This window comes from Copadichromis virginalis, linkage group LG5 (assembly GCF_057382275.1).
Source record: "Copadichromis virginalis isolate Kocher_CV1m ecotype Utaka linkage group LG5, C_Virginalis_male_GT1.1, whole genome shotgun sequence".
NCBI lineage: Eukaryota > Metazoa > Chordata > Actinopteri > Cichliformes > Cichlidae > Copadichromis > Copadichromis virginalis.
In genome coordinates, this window is record NC_140622.1 from 17,716,881 (window position 1) to 17,736,221 (window position 19,341).

At 41.2% G+C, this 19,341-nt stretch overlaps 1 protein-coding gene across 5 annotated transcripts; it reads left to right on the forward strand.

The window, feature by feature from the left end:
- Nucleotides 1–654: 654 nt before the first annotated feature.
- Nucleotides 655–19,084, forward strand: per3 (period circadian clock 3). 5 transcript variants are annotated; one of them, XR_014920444.1, is made up of 23 exons: nt 655–828; nt 6,661–7,088; nt 7,513–7,673; nt 7,780–7,898; nt 8,192–8,390; nt 8,562–8,613; nt 9,348–9,496; nt 9,672–9,750; nt 9,838–9,944; nt 11,534–11,690; nt 11,864–11,972; nt 12,277–12,405; nt 12,532–12,640; nt 12,735–12,846; nt 12,955–13,094; nt 13,214–13,378; nt 13,546–13,797; nt 14,117–14,979; nt 15,087–15,273; nt 15,524–15,710; nt 15,974–16,034; nt 17,180–17,330; nt 17,414–17,475. XR_014920444.1 is itself a non-coding variant. In XM_085456304.1 (22 exons), exons 2-22 carry the CDS (start codon nt 6,802–6,804, stop codon nt 17,534–17,536), a joined length of 3,834 nt encoding a protein of 1,277 aa, XP_085312430.1. In that variant the 5' UTR covers nt 656–828; nt 6,661–6,801; the 3' UTR covers nt 17,537–19,084. The 5 variants fall into 5 exon arrangements, 4 of the variants coding, with proteins under 4 accessions (XP_085312430.1, XP_085312427.1, XP_085312428.1 ...); XM_085456304.1 differs by lacking the exon at nt 15,974–16,034 and having other exon boundaries at nt 656–828; nt 13,217–13,378; nt 17,414–19,084; XM_085456301.1 differs by lacking the exon at nt 15,974–16,034 and having other exon boundaries at nt 657–828; nt 17,414–19,084.
- The last annotated feature ends 257 nt before the right edge of the window (nt 19,085–19,341 follow it).

Below are 19,341 nucleotides of genomic sequence, written 5' to 3' on the forward strand. Positions count from 1 at the left end.
AAAGTCAAATTGCAATAAAGATGTGGTAAAAGAATATATAACAGCTGCTCAAGTGTTGTGCTTTCAAGCAAATGTCATTGTGTCATAAAGATAATCAACATGACAACTGAGAATAATTAGATTGCATATTATTGTTGCAAATTTTTTAAATATAATGTAAAATATTATTTACAATTAATGAATAAGGATATACAAGTATGTGGCATTCTTTGCCTTCCTTTTCATTTGCTTAATGACAAAATCTATTAAAATTACTGATAGCTCCCATTTTCTTGTAATTTTTATTTTTTATTTTTTTTACTTAAGAGACTTTACTAAGATGATGTTCAATAACTGACAACAATTTAACCAAACAAAAAGAAGTCAAATGTCCAAACTCCCTGCTACGTGCACTGCAGCAGCTGGACCATGCAACGACTCTGTTCATTCATTTAGCGGTAGGGGCGGGGACGCAGCGGGCTGGTAGTGTCATCGCTCGCACAGTGTGCTTCAGGCTTGTTGTTTCTCGGTTGCGTAACATGGGAATCCACGTGAATCGCCAGCAAGCCACCCAACAGACATGCCGCGGCAGACACGCCTACATCTGGTTTGCTATCCAATCCAATAATAAATGTAAAACCCACCTGCCCAATCATCGCTTAATGGGCGTGGTTATGCTATGCCGGGCTCACGTTGCACAAATGTGTCCACCGCTCTGGGATGGATGACGACGTAGCTACGTGACTGAGATATAACTGAAACAAAATACTTTCTGATGCGGTCCGGTGATCAATTAAGGAGACTCGTAACTTTTTAATCTTGAGCCAAGACACGCGTGGAGCGGGAAAGGTAAATATTCCACCAAAAGACGAAAAATTGGGGGCGTAATTGGTGAGTTAGCTTTCTCGATAAACTAGCTAACCACCTGACGCACGGCTTCAGCTAGAGACAACAGTGGATGTAAACATGTGAAATTGAATCATTGCCTTTTTTGTGTGCTGTGAAGTCGTTGCGAATGTGTATTATTGTGGTTTGGGCTTTTTGCTTCTCCAAGGAGTGAATGCTGACTTGACTGTAAGCAGTGGTGTAAGCAGTGTGTGTTGCTCATGTTAGCTGTATAACGTCTGCCGTAAGTCAGGGGGCTGGAGCTCACGGGTTGCGCTGTGTTGGCTGGCAAGTTGGTAACAAACTAAAGCTTTTGTTGCTCAGATTTGCATACGGTGCATTACTTAAAAAGCAACCTATTATACTTGCTAATACAGTAGCTAACAGGCTATCAGTTTATTGCGTTATTGCGACCTTCGTATCCAGTTACTGTAGGGGGCGCTGTTTTCACCAAGCAACCCGAACTCTCACGGCGGTTAAAAGGTCTTAACACTAAACTACATTAAGTTTTAGCTTTGTCGCTTTGTCCAGATGTGCTTACACAGCAGGCATGATGAGGCATGGGTGCATATGATTATTGAGATTGGCATGATTACATGAGTGGGAGTTAATTGCCCTCACTAAATGCTGTGTTTGTATTTTACTGTCTGAACCTTTCTGATACTTCCATAGACAGTGCAGGTTTTATACACACTGCGGATATTGCCCCTGATAAATACCCAGTATATTACAGCAACCCAGCTAAACCTGGCACACAAAAAACCCAAACAAACTGAAAATAAACTAATGGGAATTAATTGAAAAAGAACTAAATAAAAATAAAACAGAAATTTTAAAAATGTATATGAGAGGTCTTGATAGATAAAGCGCTATGTAATAACTCTGGGTAGGGGACTTCACTGAAACTAGAAGCTGCCCAGTGGCAAGTCAGGTGTGGTGCTATAGCTTCCACCGGAGTGGAGTTGCTGTCACTCCTTCAAAGCATTGTGAGGTGGCCTCTGGACTTACTTGGGTCACTGGGTTCATATGGTGAGGGGGAGTAAGTTGTAGGCTTCTGCTGAACGTTAACAATAAATTTAAAAAAAAAGCCTGTAAAACAGGTAATAATGTTGACTTTCAGTTTTGCTTGTGCAATAGCTTATCTTAGCTTTTTAGGTGACTTCTGGAAGCAGTCTGTGATGGTGTTGAGCTGTGTTGCAGTGTGCATGCAGGTTCAAGTACAGAGCAACAGCCTAGGTCAAGTGTGTTGTTGTGCTGCATAAGTGAGAAAGGACCACAGCATCCTATGTATGCAACAACAATCACGCGTTGTGTTGTGCACGTCAGTACATGTATAATATCTCAATAGCATAATGTTTTATGCATTCTGAATTGAGCAAATCAGTTATGTAATCCTCCTATGAAGACCTGATGAATGATGCAGGGTACTTTCACTCCCTCCTGCTTTTGCTTCTCAGTTTCTGTCCCTCTGTCTTTATTCTCAGTGTCTGGTCACAGTGCCATATGGATGTGGTGGCAGCTGGAGTTTGTTTAATTATACCAATACCATAGAGAAAAAAAACTCGCCCAAGATGGCTGGAAGACAAGCGATTTCCTCTGATGACTCTGATGAAAATATTTTTTTAAAAAACCTGCGTTTGCAGGGATTGCAAAAAATGTAAATGCATAATTAGTAACAGCTATTATGTAACCCAGTATCACATTATTATATCTGGCAGAGCCTTACCTGGTCTTGGCAGTATTGATGGATGAGATGTGCATAAATCGCGGATGCTGGGAGAGAGTCAGAAAGCAGTGAGTCAGTTTTATGGCCAGACAGCTGAGTAGTATTAAATAACATGGCAGATTGTGTTTGTTCACATTTGCACAGAACATTTTTTACTTGTTTATGTTTGGCAATAACATGCTCGTACTTTCAAAAGAAGACAAGTGTTTGCTTCCAATTTTAAAGCCTTTGGCACATCACCCATGCCCCAAGTTTAAAGTGGACATGTGAATATATTTCTAGCTCTATATTTTTTATTCTAGGACTGTAGGCTTGTAGTAGCTTTCTAAAATTTGTAATTCACCATAATCCTCAGGCCCTCAGTTTATTCTCCTTGACTCATGCTGTTTTACCTCTCATTGGAGGAAACCCTCCCTTTAAAGCAACTTGCTTATGATTGGATGATCCTACAAGCAGAGGAATTGAATGTGAGGTGGATGGGGATTCCAACTGGGGATGATTCTCTGCATATGCTGTTAATATCTTTGGAAATACATTTTGCCACTTATTTGAGAAAAAGTTCACTGGCAAGATTCCCAACTTTCATGATTGCCAACCGTGACTTTTTTCCATGCTGAAGATTATCTGCTTCCAGGTCGCATTGGCCTTTAAGGTGTCATGCATGATCTGTCTGTAGGGGTATGAGCAGTTGCTTATTAGGTAGGTTGACTTAATGATGACCTACAGAAGTGTTAAAGTTTTTCCAAAAAGTCACACTTTAACAAGAAGTGCTGTTGAAAAATGTAAGAGAAAAGATCTGTCACTGCACAACACTTTATTAAAAAATATGTTTTCACTGGCTAAATCTGAAATGAAATACTAACACAAGGACGTGTTTGTGGGCGTAATGCAAGAACAGGATCCTCAGTGTCATTGGTGGTCAGAGACCAAGCCAGCTGAGATCTGCAACAATAACGCCTTAGTTTCGCTGTTTAAACATGAATGTTTTCAATTTGTAAGGTGTAAAATACAGTTTTAGAGTTGGCTCCTCATAAATGAGATTAAGTTTACTACAGTTTACTTAAACTAAGCTACAAACTGAAACTAGATGTGGAAAAAAAAACATGTACCAAAAAGAAAATAACAACAAGACTTTTGAAAATAAAAAACTAAGTGAACTTGGAATATATATATATATATATATATATATATATGGCGTTTATTTTAGTTTGGTAAAAATGCTATCACGTCTTGCCTGATGAGACATCAATGGATGTGTTTATTGAGAGTCTACACGACTGAGAGTAGACCAAAAATATTTATCACGATATACATTTGAAAATTTGCGATAACGATATAATTGACACTAGACAAAATGCTTTAAAACTCCTCAACTTTATTAGTGCAAAAAAAAAAACCATTAATGTATTTTCACTTAAACAAGCAGCTTTTTTAAGTGCATTAAGGTTATATAAAAAATTAACAGTGCAAATGCAAATTCCTTGCTGACAGTTTAACCAAAAGGCATTTCCAGTGGAAATTGGCTGACATATCCTGAGCATAACCATATCCACAAAACTTAAAAAGAGGTTATACACACACACAGTACGGTAATATTATCTTGAAGCACAGTACGTATCACTCCGCGAGGCGCCTGCCTACGATAGCCGTAATGCTCCGACAATCCATCAAGCGGTGCGGGTTCGTAGCTTAGCAAAGTCGTACTGAAACATTTGACAGATATTCGAGCACCATGTACCACATAAAATCAATTAGAGGTCAGTAAACACAACCAGAATTCATACATAAGGCACACGGGATTATAAGGGGCACTGTCGATTTTCAGAAAAATCAAAGGATTGATTTTAAGTGTGCCGTGTTTTCCAAAAAACACGGTAATAACGATGGCCCGCTAGCATGCGCTACCAAAAATAGTGCTTTGTTGTGTATCTGACGGATGAAAGTAGGGCTGCTCAATTAATCGAATTTAAATCACGATTACGATCTGGGCTTTCAACGATCATTAAAAATGACTGAGCCGATTATTAGCCCCTCCCTTAAAGGCCGGTCCGTGAAAATATTGTCGGGCATAAACCGGTCCGTGGCGCAAAAAAGGGTGGAGACCGCTGATTAAGAGGACCCGAGGGAAGCCCGGAAAGCTAAGCAGAAGTTATTTGGAGAGTGACTGCCGTTGGTTGAAAAGAGAGTTTAAAAAAAAAAAAAACTTCAGTGGTGTTGCACACCATTTTATATTATTATTTTAAAGTCATTGTTAACCCTTTAAAGCCGGTCAGAGCAGCACGCTCCGTTTTGCGTAACTATTTTTAAATCCCTGTAGAACCTGAACCGTGTAAGCTAGCGCAATAATTTGTTTTGCATATGAAACCGGAGGAGTTGTACTTACATCTGATGCCATCAGCTTGTCCTCGGTCACGGTTTCGTTCCACATATAGCTTTGCAAAAATTGCATAAAAAGCGCTTGGAGGAACAAAAACATAATATTCCAGAAACACGCTTTGCCGTTCCTATCAGCTGTTCGTAACACTTCCCACAGTAAAATGATGCACATGCTGTTTTCTTTGCAAATTTGCATCATAGGATTGTTTTTTGTTTTTCCTGCAGTATATGAAAATTGCTGTATCTCCTAAATAAAACTATGAAGACACTCAAAATAAATTTCCTGTGGTGGGAAACTATTTTTTGCAACTTTATTGTATTTAAAGTTTTGAGGGATAAACCTCTTAAATTTCTCCAAGTAGAAATATATGTAAACAAAACAAAAGCGATTTTCAATTTTTTTTGTAGTTTATTGCACTTTTTTGCAATTTATGTAATTACTATGCACTTAATGCATACATATTATTAAAATATGGGCTATAACAGTTGTATTGATGTATAGCAACTTGAAATGCTCCCACAAATGGCACTACAGCATGTAAAAAAATAATATAAGCTCTGGTGGACTTGGTTCTATAGTAGGTCTTAAAGGGTTAAATAAATATCGTCAAATAATCGTGATCTCAATTTCAGTGAAAATAATCGTGATTATCATTTTTGCCATAATCGAGCAGCCCTAGATGAAAGCCAAACCAGTTCCACACCATTGAAGTTCCAGCATTTTTACAAACCAATTCTGGTTCATCTGTTTCAGTTAACGATCCACTTTCGCTCTTCTCATTCTGCATCACCGCCATGTGCGTATGTAAACGAAGGCACTGCGCATGCGCGTTTTACCCATATTCTATCACGATATTTCATTTTCTTATCGTTGCTCAACATTACACCGGTATTACCGTGAACGGTATGATATAGCCCAGTCCTAACTGAGAGACAGCTGCTTTCATAGAGTTCAGTGTTTCTGTTGTACTACCTGTTAGGGCTGTTCGATATAACGATATATATCGGATGACAATATAAAAACGTCTATCATTTCATTTTACGCTATTGTTTGTTTCGTGGTGTCGCAAAATAAACTGTTTACGGCAATATTTTTTCATCGTTTTGATGGTCACTGTAGTGGGTATATTAATTTTGTAAAGTTCTCTCTTTCTCTTATATTTTATATAACCACACTACGGACGGACAAGAGCCTGTTTTTATGCGTTGTGGTTAGCAACAATGACGGTAACAGCATCGCGTGTCCGCTTGTTTATGTTCCACATAAACCTTTCACAATAAAGCTCAAGATCCTGTTGAGACTTTTCAAAATAAACTGAATCACGTGAAAGAGCAGATTATTTACTGATGAGAAGTAAAAAAGAGTATAGTTTCATGCATCGCTTAAAACACTCGACTCCAGCTACATGATGCGCAGCTGGAAACACTTCCCGCAAGATGAGCCGCCCGAGATTCACAGAATTTACAGAAAATGTTACATTTTTGTGATTTATATATCGTTATCGGGACGATAGAATTCTTATATCGGGATATGAGATTTTGGTCATATCGCAGAGCTGTACTGATTTTCCTAAATCTTGCCTCTGGCATAACATAAAACTTGATTAGTCCCACACGTGGGAAATTTGTTCCATATACCTTCTATGCAATAATAACTAAACTCAGGCTTTTTGTTTATTTTCTTCTGTTTGCAGTGGAAAAAACAGACCACTTCATCCAACATTCAGCACTGACTGAATGAAAGTCAGTTCATTGTTACCACATGGAACCCATTCCCTTTGGTTGAACATATGAAGACCCTTACCGACTATTGTAACTGGAAAGAAAAATAATTGATGTGTGACCAAAGTGTGGTGATGCCAGGAGGTGACAGCGGACTACATGGCGAGGAGCCTGCATTGCTGTCAGCCACAGCGAACGGTGGAGAGGTGGAGCAGGAGTTGTCCGGGAAGCAGAACGGCAGGGAAACGTCCAAGCACCTCGGGGGTGAAGAAAGTGGAGTTTCAGGTGGAGAGGTGGGACAGGAAGATGAAGAAATGGCGAGTGGTTCACACGACCTGTGTTCATCAACCAATCACAGCCCTGGAAGTGCTTCGGGATCCACCTCAGTTTCAGCTAAGAGGTATTTAACTCCATGTGCTCTCACCATTTAGCCTTTTTTGGGGACTTTCTATGGTGCCTTTCTGACCCTAATTTCTGCAAAGATCCACAACACCACGTGAGAGCTTTTTATCTATTACTATTGCTACACTGTTAGCATGTGGCTCTGACAAATGGAGTACAACACACTGTGACAACAGCCAGGGTTTTAACTTTCTTGCAGCATTGCAAGAATTTTGGCATAGAAGAAAACAAGCCAGAGTTTCCCAAAATAAACTGGGAAGATGCTTTTTACCAGCTGATCCTGAAATTCTGCGTCTGTGCTATGATCTATTCATGGTATAATGGTGACAAAAATGCTAACTATGTCAGACAGAGTGAATCTTAACTACTTAAGTAACTGTGAGAAATACTTATCTTTTTATGCTGTTTCTGTGCATATGTAGCAGCGAGCATGCAGAGGCTGGCAAAGGGCAGGACCACAGAGAGGTGATGAATGCAGTGGCTGAGATGAAAAAGAGGCTTCCATCAGACAAACGCAGCCGCAGCAAAGCCAGCACTGTGGAGGCCTTACATTACGCGCTCAACTGTGTCAAACAAGTGCAAGGTAACCTGACTAAATACAGAAGAGTCCATGTAGAATCTTAAGAAAACACTATTTATTTTTCTCCAAATACTGATACTGTTTTTGTGCCTTGGTTTGTCACCTGTAGCTAATAGTGAATACTATAAACTGCTCATGCAAAATGGGCAGGATGAGCGGAGAAATGCCACTGTTTGCACCCTGGAAGAGCTGGAGAGAGTCACCTCAGAACACACCCTTAAAAATACGGTATGCACATCAAACTTAGATGCACAGGTCACAGGTTCTGATGTTATTGTCCCTTTTTTAATGCATCACTGAAGATGTCATAGGACCCACTAAGCATTTGTTTAGAGCTATTCTGAAATCCTGTTTTGAGGCAGTCTTAAAGATGCAAATACACATGCATATGTACATTTATTTTGCCTCACTCCTGAGCGGGTGTGTGAGTGTATGTGTGTTTATTGCTTTTGTGTGTGTCTGTGACTTTGCTTGCTTGTGCATGTTCTTCTGGGTGCGTACATCTCTTTACCTGTTTGTAGGATTCCTTCGTGGTGGTTTTCTCCCTGGCCAGCGGCCGCGTCCTCTACGCGTCTGAGCAGGCTCCCAGCATCCTGTGCTGCAAGAGGAAGTTTCTGGAGTCCGCCAAATTTGTGGAGCTGCTCTTCCACCAAGATGTCAACGTCTTCTATTCACACACTGCGCAACCCCATTTGCCACCTTGGAGCAACTCGCACACAGGTGCTGTATTTTATTTATTTATTTAGATTAAATAAATAAAATACGGCACAGGGACGGCACAGTTTTGTTTTTTAAGTTAGTTTGCACATGCTAGTGTCTCAGTGGGTATCTAACAGAAATAATGAAAGAGAATATGGCTAACTGACTTCTCTCGCTTCTTTTTCTCTGTAGCCGGCGTTTTGTTTGATTGTGCCCAGGTCAAGTCCTTCTTCTGCCGAATCAGGTCAGTACTTTTTTTTTTCTACATATCCCTTAATTCCTTAAACAATAATTTTTTTTTTTAAATGCACATTTAATAAAATATATGAGCTAAATTCCATTAAACCCTACATCTGATGTTGCCCTTGTGTATCCAGACTATAAACTGCAGTAATTTCAGGGTTTTTAAATTATGATTGTTGTTTTTTTATTATTAGAATTGTGTAACGTCTACAAGCTTGTGCAACTGTTACAAAATTTCCTGCAGGGTGTAATGAAGTTTCGTTCTGATTGTCAACTCTTCCTCTATAAGGAATTCCATCAATACATGCTTTTTAATGAATGTGTCTGTAGAAACTGTGCTCGGTCCATGGTGTAGTGGTTAACACATTCATTTTATGTGCAAAAGATTCCCAGTCTGAGACCAGGAGGAGACACACGCCTGGATAAATATGAGGGTTGTGTTAGGAGGGGCTTCTGGTGTAAAATGTGTGCCAAATCAAACATGATTATCCATCAGCTCTTGTGACTGAAAGTACCTCCATAGCCATAGAAAATATTCATTTCACACATTCTTACAAGAATTAAATTAGCTGTCATCAACTTGTACCAATAGATATCACTGAAATTTGAAGTAATTGTTTTCATTTTTCATTAGATCTTTATTTTAGGGTTTGAAACTGGTGCAGGTAACGTTTCCTGTTTTCATCTTTGATCACAATAAATTCGGATATGATTTTTGTGTCTTGTGTGTTTTAGGGGTGGGAAGGATCGTGAGGGTGAGATGCGTTACAACCCATTTCGGATAACACCCTACCAGCTGAAGGTGCAGGGATCTGGGAGCAGTGGGGAGGAGGAGGAGCCGTGCTGCCTGGCACTGGCTGAACGCATCATCTCTGGATATGAAGGTATGATACCGTGTTTGTCTTTTAACATGCAGCTTTGATGCTCTGATAGGTCAATGCAATTTTATCTATAATAACCCCAAACACTTTCTGAGAAACTCTTCTGGTATTTCTGATGAACTTATAACCACTGTTTATTCATGTTTTGCACTGGTGTTTATATGATTTGTGTATGCAGCACCTCGGATTCCCATGGACAAGCGCATCTTTACCACAACACACTCCCCTGGTTGTGTGTTTCTGGAAGTTGATGACAGGTCAATACACACAAATTTCCAGTCCCAAGCTTTGAAAATTAATGGCAGTGTATGAAAAGAGCAGATTTTTATGCTGACTGTTCACAGGGCCGTGCCTTTGCTTGGATACCTTCCTCAGGATCTGATAGGCACGTCGTTGCTGACTTGCATTCACCCAGAGGACCGCCCCCTCATGCTAGCCATGCACCGGAAAGGTGAGTTTGTGGGGAGGATGAGTGCAAAAGTTTAGTCTGCTGATAAGAAAACTCTGCATTTCAATGAGCTGACTCAAATTGTATATTTAAATAGATAGATATTCTCTTTTTCATTATACTGTACAAAATGCCAGACAAATAATAAAATAGCTAGTAGTAGTAGTAGTAAATTAATCAACCAAAGCAAGGTGTTTATCCTAAGCATTTACACACGCTTTGAAATTATAAGATTTTACCTTTCATCACACAATAAAAATTAATTAATTAATTAGACAAAGATCAACCTGAGGTGATAAACAGCAAGTTAAATAATACACTATGTCATAATTAACAAAAATTAGGGAAAAATGCAAAAGCAGTGTTTGAAAAACTAAGTGCTCTTACTTCTTCCATAGTACTGTAGTTGAGAGAATAAGTAGAAACCAGGGTGCTGCTCTTGACGCAAATGTGAGCACCTCTATGAAAGCAGACATTTGGGCAGTTTGGTGGTCTGGAGTGTTAACATATCTGTTAACATGATGCAGAGGAGAAATGACATCAGCAGTGATCTTAAAGAAGGATTATTAGCCTTTTTCCAAGCAATTGGAATTCCATCATTCTGCAGTGTGAAATACTATTCACATTCAAGTGGAAAACATTCCAAACATTTGCCAGTCTTTCCAGGAGTGAACTTCCCAGACTCCACAGGCCTCAGTTAGCATTTTAAATGTTAAAGTTCATGACAGGACAATTAGAAAAAGACTGAACAAGTATGGCTTGTTTAGTTGGGTTGCCAGGAGAATGCTTCTTCCCTCTAAAAAGAACAACGTAGCACAGTTTAGGTTTGAAGAATAGAACAAACCACAGGACTCCGTGGGACAAATGAGACCAAAAATTGAGGTGTTTGGCCATAATGCACAACGCCATGTTTGGATGGCATCAACAGAGCATATCAGCACAAACGCCTCATACAAACTGTAAAGCACGGTAATGGGGCCGGGTGGGGGTGATCACTTAAGCTTGTGTTGCAGCCACAGGACCTGGACACTTCGGTATGCAGAGGAGTTAATGGACTGCAATGTATTCTACAGTCATTTGTGAGGGCACGTGTAAGCAGAATAACTACAACAGCCTGTCTGAAAAAGAAAAGAATCAGTGTGTTGCAATTGTCCAGACCTCAACCTGACTGAAATGCTTTCCCTTGGTTAAGAGTTATACATAAACAAATACCACAAACCTCAATGAAGTGAAGCAACACTGGAAAGAGGAGTGGGTCAGAATTCCTCCACAATGATTTGAGAGACCGATAAAGTTTCTGACATCATACAGAAAATTATTACTTCAAGTTATTGCTGCTAAAGGTGGCTCTAAAAGCTATTGAATCATGGGATATATTTAGTTTTTAACACACCGCTTCAGCGTTTTGGCTTATTTTAGTACTAAATAAATAGTGAAACAGTTTAAATATCATAATATTTTTATTATTATGTCCTAATACAAATCTTTAGAATTGACAGTAATTTCTTTTTACCGTGACTGTATTTTTGTCATACATTTTATTTATTTATTTATTTATTTATTTATTTATTTATTCTTCATGCCTTGCTTAGTCTTGAAGCATGCGGGCCAGCCTCCATTTGAACATTCTCCCGTGCGTCTGCACTGTCAGAATGGAGACTACATCACCTTGGATACCAGCTGGTCCAGCTTCATCAACCCATGGAGCCGGAAGGTGGCCTTCATCATCGGGCGCCACAAAGTCAGGACGTAAGTTCCATAAGCATAAAATCTAAACCCCAAGACGACAAAAATGTGTGCTGAGGTGTAGAGTTTGGTGTCTGTTGTGTAATCCCCCTGGGTTTCTGTGAAAATGGTGTGCGATTACATGAATGACGCAGTAACAAAGATAACATCACTCTGTTTACTGCCTTTGCCTACAGGAGTCCTCTGAATGAGGATGTGTTTGCTGCTAAAGCAAAGGAGTTTGTTCCAGTAACTCACGAGGAAATAAAAGATCTTCAGGCAAAGATCTATAAGCTTTTCCTACAGGTGAATATGCCGTTGCTGAATAAATGAATTCCAGAAAGCACTCACTTTAAATCCTTTGTTGCTGTAATGCAACAAAGGTGCTGGTATCATGCTGGTATCAGCGTAATAACATATAAAAGCTGATCATGTTTCAGTCCTGTCAGAAAAAGGGAAAAAATAAAAAAATGATTCATACTAAATGGGTTGGAGTTGTAGTATGTGTGGTTTTTGCTTTTTGGTTGCTGTACACAGGCTGAAAAAAGAAGCATTAATATCTGTTAAACAGCAGCATTAATCTGTTCTTCCTTGTGTCTCTTCTTTACAGCCCGTTCACAACAATGGCTCCAGTGGTTACGGTAGTTTAGGCAGCAACGGCTCTCACGAGCACTACATCAGCATTGCATCTTCAAGTGACAGCAATGGCAACGTATGGGAGGACTCACACCGGGAACCGGTAAGACATCACAGTGAGGTCATCATCCAGGAATTCACATGTCACCCAGTTGCCTAACTATCTATTGCCATGGTTACTCATGCACTTTTTTGGGGGGTGCTGTGTTCGTCTGTTTGTGTGTTCCAGATGACTTTACAGCAGATCTGTGCTGATGTAAACAGAGTGAAGAGTTGGGGCCAGCAGGCTTATCTGGATTCCAACCACAAAATTGCTTTCCTTGGAAAACGTGTCACAGGTATCGCAGTTTCACATCCACTGAGTACAAAACAGTTAAAATGTGTTTTTTAAAATTGGCAGATATTTTAAATGTTGGCTGTTTATTTTGCCAGCTCCTCTACCCTCTTCAGCCTCCAATGCTGAGGTCAGAGAGCACAAAGTGAGCAGGAAGCAAACACACATTCCCTCCTATCAGCAAATCAACTGTGTGGATAACATCATCAGGTGTGTGGCGATAAACATGACTTTTTTTTTCTGCAGCACTCAGTCCTTGTCATAATATTGACTCCTGCTTTCCCTGTTGGTTTGCGCACATTTCTTGTGTGTAACCAGATATTTAGAGAGCTGTACAGGTCCAGCCCTCAAGCGGAAGAGTGAATCTCATTCCTTGGTAACCTCTTCTTCCTCATCCTCTACCTCAGAAGATGACAAGCCTGCAGGAGCCACTGACACAGCTCAGGAGATTTCAAATGGTATAAACCCACACACAGCACATGGCTTAGCATTCTGTTACTTTTAGGGTGAAAGGCTGCAATGTTTCTGTCATATAAACTCGTTTTGCTCCTGGCATTTGTTTTTTCTCACTTTTCAGCAGTCGTGGTGGAGACTGAGGTGTCAGTGAGCCCTCCAACTCCAGCTGTAGTCGGGGCACCTCTTACAGACATCACCATGTCTACTAAAGCCATGAGTGTTGTCTCGGTCACCAGCCAGTGTTCATACAGCAGTACCATAGTGCACGTGCCACAGCCTGAGTCAGGTATATAAACATAGTCTTATATCATGAGTGAGACCTGCTCAGATGCTTCTTTTTTTTTTTCTCTCTTAATGGTAAAATTTCAAAATTCTCTCAGGAGTTTTGCACAGAGAAACATTTAGTGCTTTCTTTTGACACTGCCCCCCCCCCCCCCCATGTTTTTCTGTTAGAAGCCACAGCACTGGAGGATGCCCCGATGGGCAGTGAGCCTGCTGATCCTGCCCCAACCCCTGTCCGTCCAGCTCCAAGCCCTGCCGCAGAGGAAAGAAGGTTTGTTGGTCTCACCAAGGAGGTGCTGTCAGCTCACACCCAGAAGGAGGAGCAAGAATATGTAGATCGATTCCGCCATCGCATCCTTCAGAGCCCTTACAGCTCATATCTGCAGCTGGACAACAGCTCTTTTGCTCACTCCCACCACCCAGGTTTGTTGAATATTTCTTTAGCAACGCAGCTGATGTTTTGAAATCTGACAAAGTGTTGGTGCAAATGTGTCTGTGAAGGTTCTCAGTCATCCAGGTCATCGTAGTCAAAGGAGCTTGCAAAGAAAAGCGTCTGGACTTCTTTAAGTTACTTGAAGACGTTTCACCTCTCATCCGAGAAGCTTCTTCAGTTCTAAGGTCAAATGGTGGACTAGTAACTTAAAGAAGTCCAGACGCTTTTCTTTGCAAGCTCCTTTGACTGTTGGTGCAAATTTTTGTGCAACTTTAATTAGATTCTATGATCTCTATACATTCACTGCAGGAGACTACCTGCGTCCACTGAGTGCCGGAGGTTGGAATCGTTCTCGAAAAGGGAAGCCAAGACACAAGCGTCCCAAACCCCAGGGTTCGTCAGACAGCTATGCCTCCCCTCCTGAACTCGCTCGCCGTGTCCCTGACTCCTCATGGCCCTCCTCAGAGTCCTCCCAGCCCCAGGTGGGAGCACCCTACAGCCAAACATCTCCAGTCCAGGTGCCATTCTTTCCTGTAATGGGGAAGCCCGGCCCGGAGCAATCACCCAGGACACAACAGCTGCCTGGAGCAGCTCCTACGGGGCTCCATCCTCCTGACCAGCTCAGCTACAACTTCAACATAATGCAACCTACTCAGAGCCTGCCAGGCATGCAGCAAATCCAAATGGAGACCATTCAGAATGTTCAGAATACCCAAAACTTTCACAACCTGCAACCCATAGCTCCAACACAGACCTTCAACCCTTCTTTCATGGCTCCAGTCATGGCTGTCATCCTGCCCAACTACCCCACTTTTACCCCAGGTTACCCATCCATTTATCCACAGTCAGCTCAGTTTATACTTCCCCAAATACCCATCACTATGACAGGGTATGCCCCTGTCAGTGCACCTTTCCCTCAGCCTCAGTTCCAGGCCCAGCCTGGTCCCCATTCTCAAACATCCCCAGGCCTTTTACTTTGCTCACCCAGAGCAAGTTCATCTGTCGGCGAAGAAGAGGAAGCGGCTGGGCCTACAGCTTTGTTCTCTAGTTCTCGCTCAAGTTCTCCACTGCAGCTCAATCTGCTGCAGGAAGAACTGCCCAAACCGAGTGAAGGGCAGAGCAGCACTGGGCACAACCACGCCGAGAGCCTCCATGAACAACATGCCAATGAGGTGAGTCAATCTACCACCTTTTATAACAGGTATGGGTTGAGTATAGGTCTGATAGTTTTCTCACTCTAAATTGCCGACTGATTTCTGACCATCTTTTTTATGATTAGCGTGATGTCGCAGGAGAGTCTGGCAACCATGATGCCCAGTCAACATCCAGCGAGCTCCTTGACTTACTGCTTCAGGAGGACGCCAGGTCAGGGACTGGCTCCAATGCCTCAGGGTCTGGATCAGGGGAGTCTGGAGGCTCACTGGGGTCTGGATCTGGCTCCAATGGAACCTCTACTTCACACACTGGTAAGAAAGGCAATATGCATGCATGCAATTCATGCAAAAACTGCCTTTTTTGCACCATATTTGTAAAGCATAAGTCTAGTGGTTATAGTTTTGACTTTCAGTTTCCAATGTCCGTGTACACCAAGCTTCTAAATGTTGCTGCATGATGCAAACAAGTAAAAGAATGCCATGCAAATGCAAAACAGAGGAACAGCATTTTCAGTTAAGAGTAGGATGGAAGGATGTGAATGAATTTTTCCCTGGGTTACAGGTAGCAGCAACAGCAGTAAATACTTTGCCAGCAACGATTCATCGGACACGTCACGCAAAGCTCGTAAGAGTCTGGAGACCCTGGCAGAGCACAAACACACCTTCGAGAATCAGTCGGAAAACTCCCTGTGGAGCATGATCCAGCACACGCCCGAGCGTGTCATGATGACATACCAGATCCACACCAGGTACACCAATACACTTAATTAATAATGGATAAAAGGGAAACGCATTCTTGAGAAAAGCTATTTTGGCATTACAGATTTGTGTGTGGAATTACTTTTGTGTCTTTCTTGTCATTTTCAGAGCAAACTCTGAACACCGCGCTCAGTTTTTTTGTTTTTGTTTTTTAAATGCAAGATGACTTTCTGATGAAAATGTAAATCCAGTTAAAGATTAACAGAAACGTGTATTTGTTTAACCCATCACCCATCTCGTTTATAAACTGTAGATATTTCCAAGCTGTCCCTCCAATCGAGTCTGGCCAACAGAGAGAGAGTACATCTTTCAGCGTGGGTCCCGCCTACTTTTCAAACAAGTTTCTAAGCTTTAGGATTCACAAATCACATTTTAGAGCCACATTTGAAGTCAGTGTAATCCATTTGCGATCGAGCTCTCAAGTTTGATTTACAATTGCAAATGCGTTCTGTTTTATAGTAACAGAGGCACAAAAGTAACTAATGCAAGCATGAACAGAAATAATGTCAGCCTGTTCAGTGTATATCAGCATTGCTTCCCCCCCCGTGACACTTTCACAGTGGCCTTTGAAACCTGGTGCTTTGTACTAAAAATCATTTATCTTCAATATAAAGTGAGGATTATACTCACTAGTTGACTGAGTAAGCGCAGTAAGGTTAAAGGTGAGGCTTTTATGAGGCTCATAAAGTCAAAACATGTGCAAGTGTTGTTTCTTTTGTTCTTTTTAGCAGTCCTTTTCATGATTCTCAAACACTGTCATCTTATCTAAATGTCTCACCTTGTTTAATGTGGCAAGGTATTTAGTCTTTTTGTCTGATGGCTTCGCTTATTCAAAGCCAAATGGTACAGCAAAAGGGCTACCTGCTGATTTGATTATGTAATGATATTATCTAATCGGGGAGTACAATAAACACCAAAGCCGTCTTCACAGTACTGTGCTTATTTATATTTATACCAGTTAGATGGACTTCTTATGCCTTATACATGTTTTCTTTTTTATTTAACTTTTTTACAAAAGCACAAACAAGAAGACAAGCAATGGGTGAAAAGATATAAACCAAAAGCATACCACAGAGCAGCATGAATCAGCCTCAGAGACTATGAACCGCCTTTTCTACACTGAATCCCTTCAGTTTAGCAGGAAGTGGTATCTCTTTAATCCACCTTTAAAAGCAGAAAGATCATGTTGGTTTCCATTCTGATAAACTTAGGTCACTTCTTTGCATTCCCTCAAAGCCCATTTTGATTGGACAGGAGCGGCCAAGTTATGTCCAGGTTACATTTCAGGTGTGTCGACGTGCCATACTGTTTAGAAACCCAAACAAATATGCCCCTCACAGGTGTGAGAATCACCCCTGTGCAATACCACTTTTGTCACACATGGGGGAGACAGTTCATCTTCATGCCCTTTACCTTTTCTTCATCATCCTTTATCATCTCATGCTTTCTCTCCCCGCAGGGACCAGAACAAGGTTTTGGCGGAGGACAGGGAGAAGCTTCGAGTGCTTCAGCCCCTCCAGCCCTGGTTCAGCCAAGAGCAGAGAGTGGAGCTGGCTGAAGTCCATCCATGGATCAAACAGCATGCCATCCCACAGGAAATAGACACACAGGTATCGCCACGAATCACTCACTGTGAACATTTTTGTTTTCGTTTCCTGTGACCGTGTGTTTAATGCGTTGCTGTCTCTCTCAGGGTTGTGTGAGCTGCAGCTCAGGTGCAGGCATGTCCCACCCCACTCACCCAGCTGCACCTGACAGTTCCTCACTTCTGGAGAGCCCTCAGCACGACCCGATCGGACTCGTGGTTGACACTTGAGAACTCTGACCAGAAATCACCCGTCATCAGGTTTACAGTGTGCCAGCCCTGTCAGGAACCTCAACAACTCTCACCATGCATCTCTTTTGACCAGTCTGAAGGAGTGGATCCCTGTGCTTTAGTGTAAAATCTAATATGTTTAATAAAGGTCGCAGAGGCTGGACCAGGCCCTAAGGAACAGAGGAGGCGAGAGATGGGCATTTTCTTTCACTCTGCTTAATGTGGCTGTTCTTATTGGACCATGAATATTACATTTTTCCTTTTATGTGTTAATAGAGCCCCTAATGAGGGGGGTTTAGGCTGTATTTAAGACTGTTCAGATCTATGAACCATATATGGAAAGTGCCCTGGGATAAACATGAGCACTGTGTGTACACCTGGTCTGTAGAACAGGAGTGACTGGCTGGGAAGATGAAGACGGTGCTGGCCCAGAGTATCAGAACATACGTCAAACTCTTCTCCAGTAACACTGAGTCCAGGATGTACAGTATGTGTACTACATCAGCTCCTTCGGTGACATAATTAAGACATTGTGATTTATTTTATTTTATTTTTTTTAATTAATTCACCCCCCACCGAGGGACACTAAGATAAAAACACATTTGCTGCTTTTCTGTTTTAGGACACCTAGATTTGAATATGGTGTTGTTACTGGAATTTACACTCTTGTTCCGTAGGCTTGTTTCCTTCAAAGCGTTCTCATCCCAGGGTATCATATACTGTCGTTCTGGCAATGCGGACATAAACACAAGGTGTTCTTTGTGTAACTTGTACAGAGTAATAATATCTGCTTTAGAAGGCTGTGGTTTGTGTCCTATTTGAAAGCTTTGGAAACCAAAAGGTTCTTGGTGAAGTTTAGGTAAAGATTGTGCTTTTGGGTTCTCAGCGTTAGCCCTACATTGCCATCAAGCATGTATGATGTCCTGGGAATAAGAATGGGCCGTTTTCCGCATTTTGATCATTTCAAATTGAACTTGGTGCTAGAAGACACATCTAGCCCGTTACTCAAAACTTCCTGTAGCAAGTCCTTTCTCCACCGACCTATCCTGCCCGGTCATCGCCCTGTAATACCTGTAGCTTACCTCTTAATTGTAAACAAACACAGTGTGGCCCCAAATTTCCGCTCATCTTGTGTTTACTAAGTAAATGAATTTCCTTCTATACCCTGCAGCTGTCTGCCTGATTGGATGCATGTTTGTATGAAAGGGAGACCGGGAAGAACTAACTAGCCTCTTGTAGTTCTGTGAATGTTTCGTTTCTTCTTCCTGTACTGAATTTAAATCACAGGTGAGCTTGTGGATGTGTAAAAGTGTGCGTGCTGGCCAACTGCGAGCTGCTTCTTTCGATACACTTGTCCAACAGTGCAAGACAGAACGTGGTTTTCTACCGTTTTTAGATTGAAAGTATATAACAGTATCATGTATTTTATAGGAAATGTACACAAAATGAACTTCACAAAGTGTATAAAAAGCCATTTGTCTTGAATTCAGGGACTGTTTGTGACACAAAGGAATGAATAAATGAGATAAAACCTAAATTGCAGTTTGACATGAGTGTCAGTCAAATTTTTACGTAACATTAAACTCGTGCTCCTGGATTTTATTTTATTTTATTTTTTGACTAAAGAAGACCTTCCTCCTAAATTTCATGTTTGAATTTTTAAAGTTGAATTTGATATTTTGTCATTTGAGGAGACTCCTGGGCAGAGCAGGAAATGCTGGAGAGATCATATCTGCTGGCTTAGAAATGAAACTACACAGCAACACACAGTCTGTCTTTTGTTTTTCATTTTTACTGGATTAGCA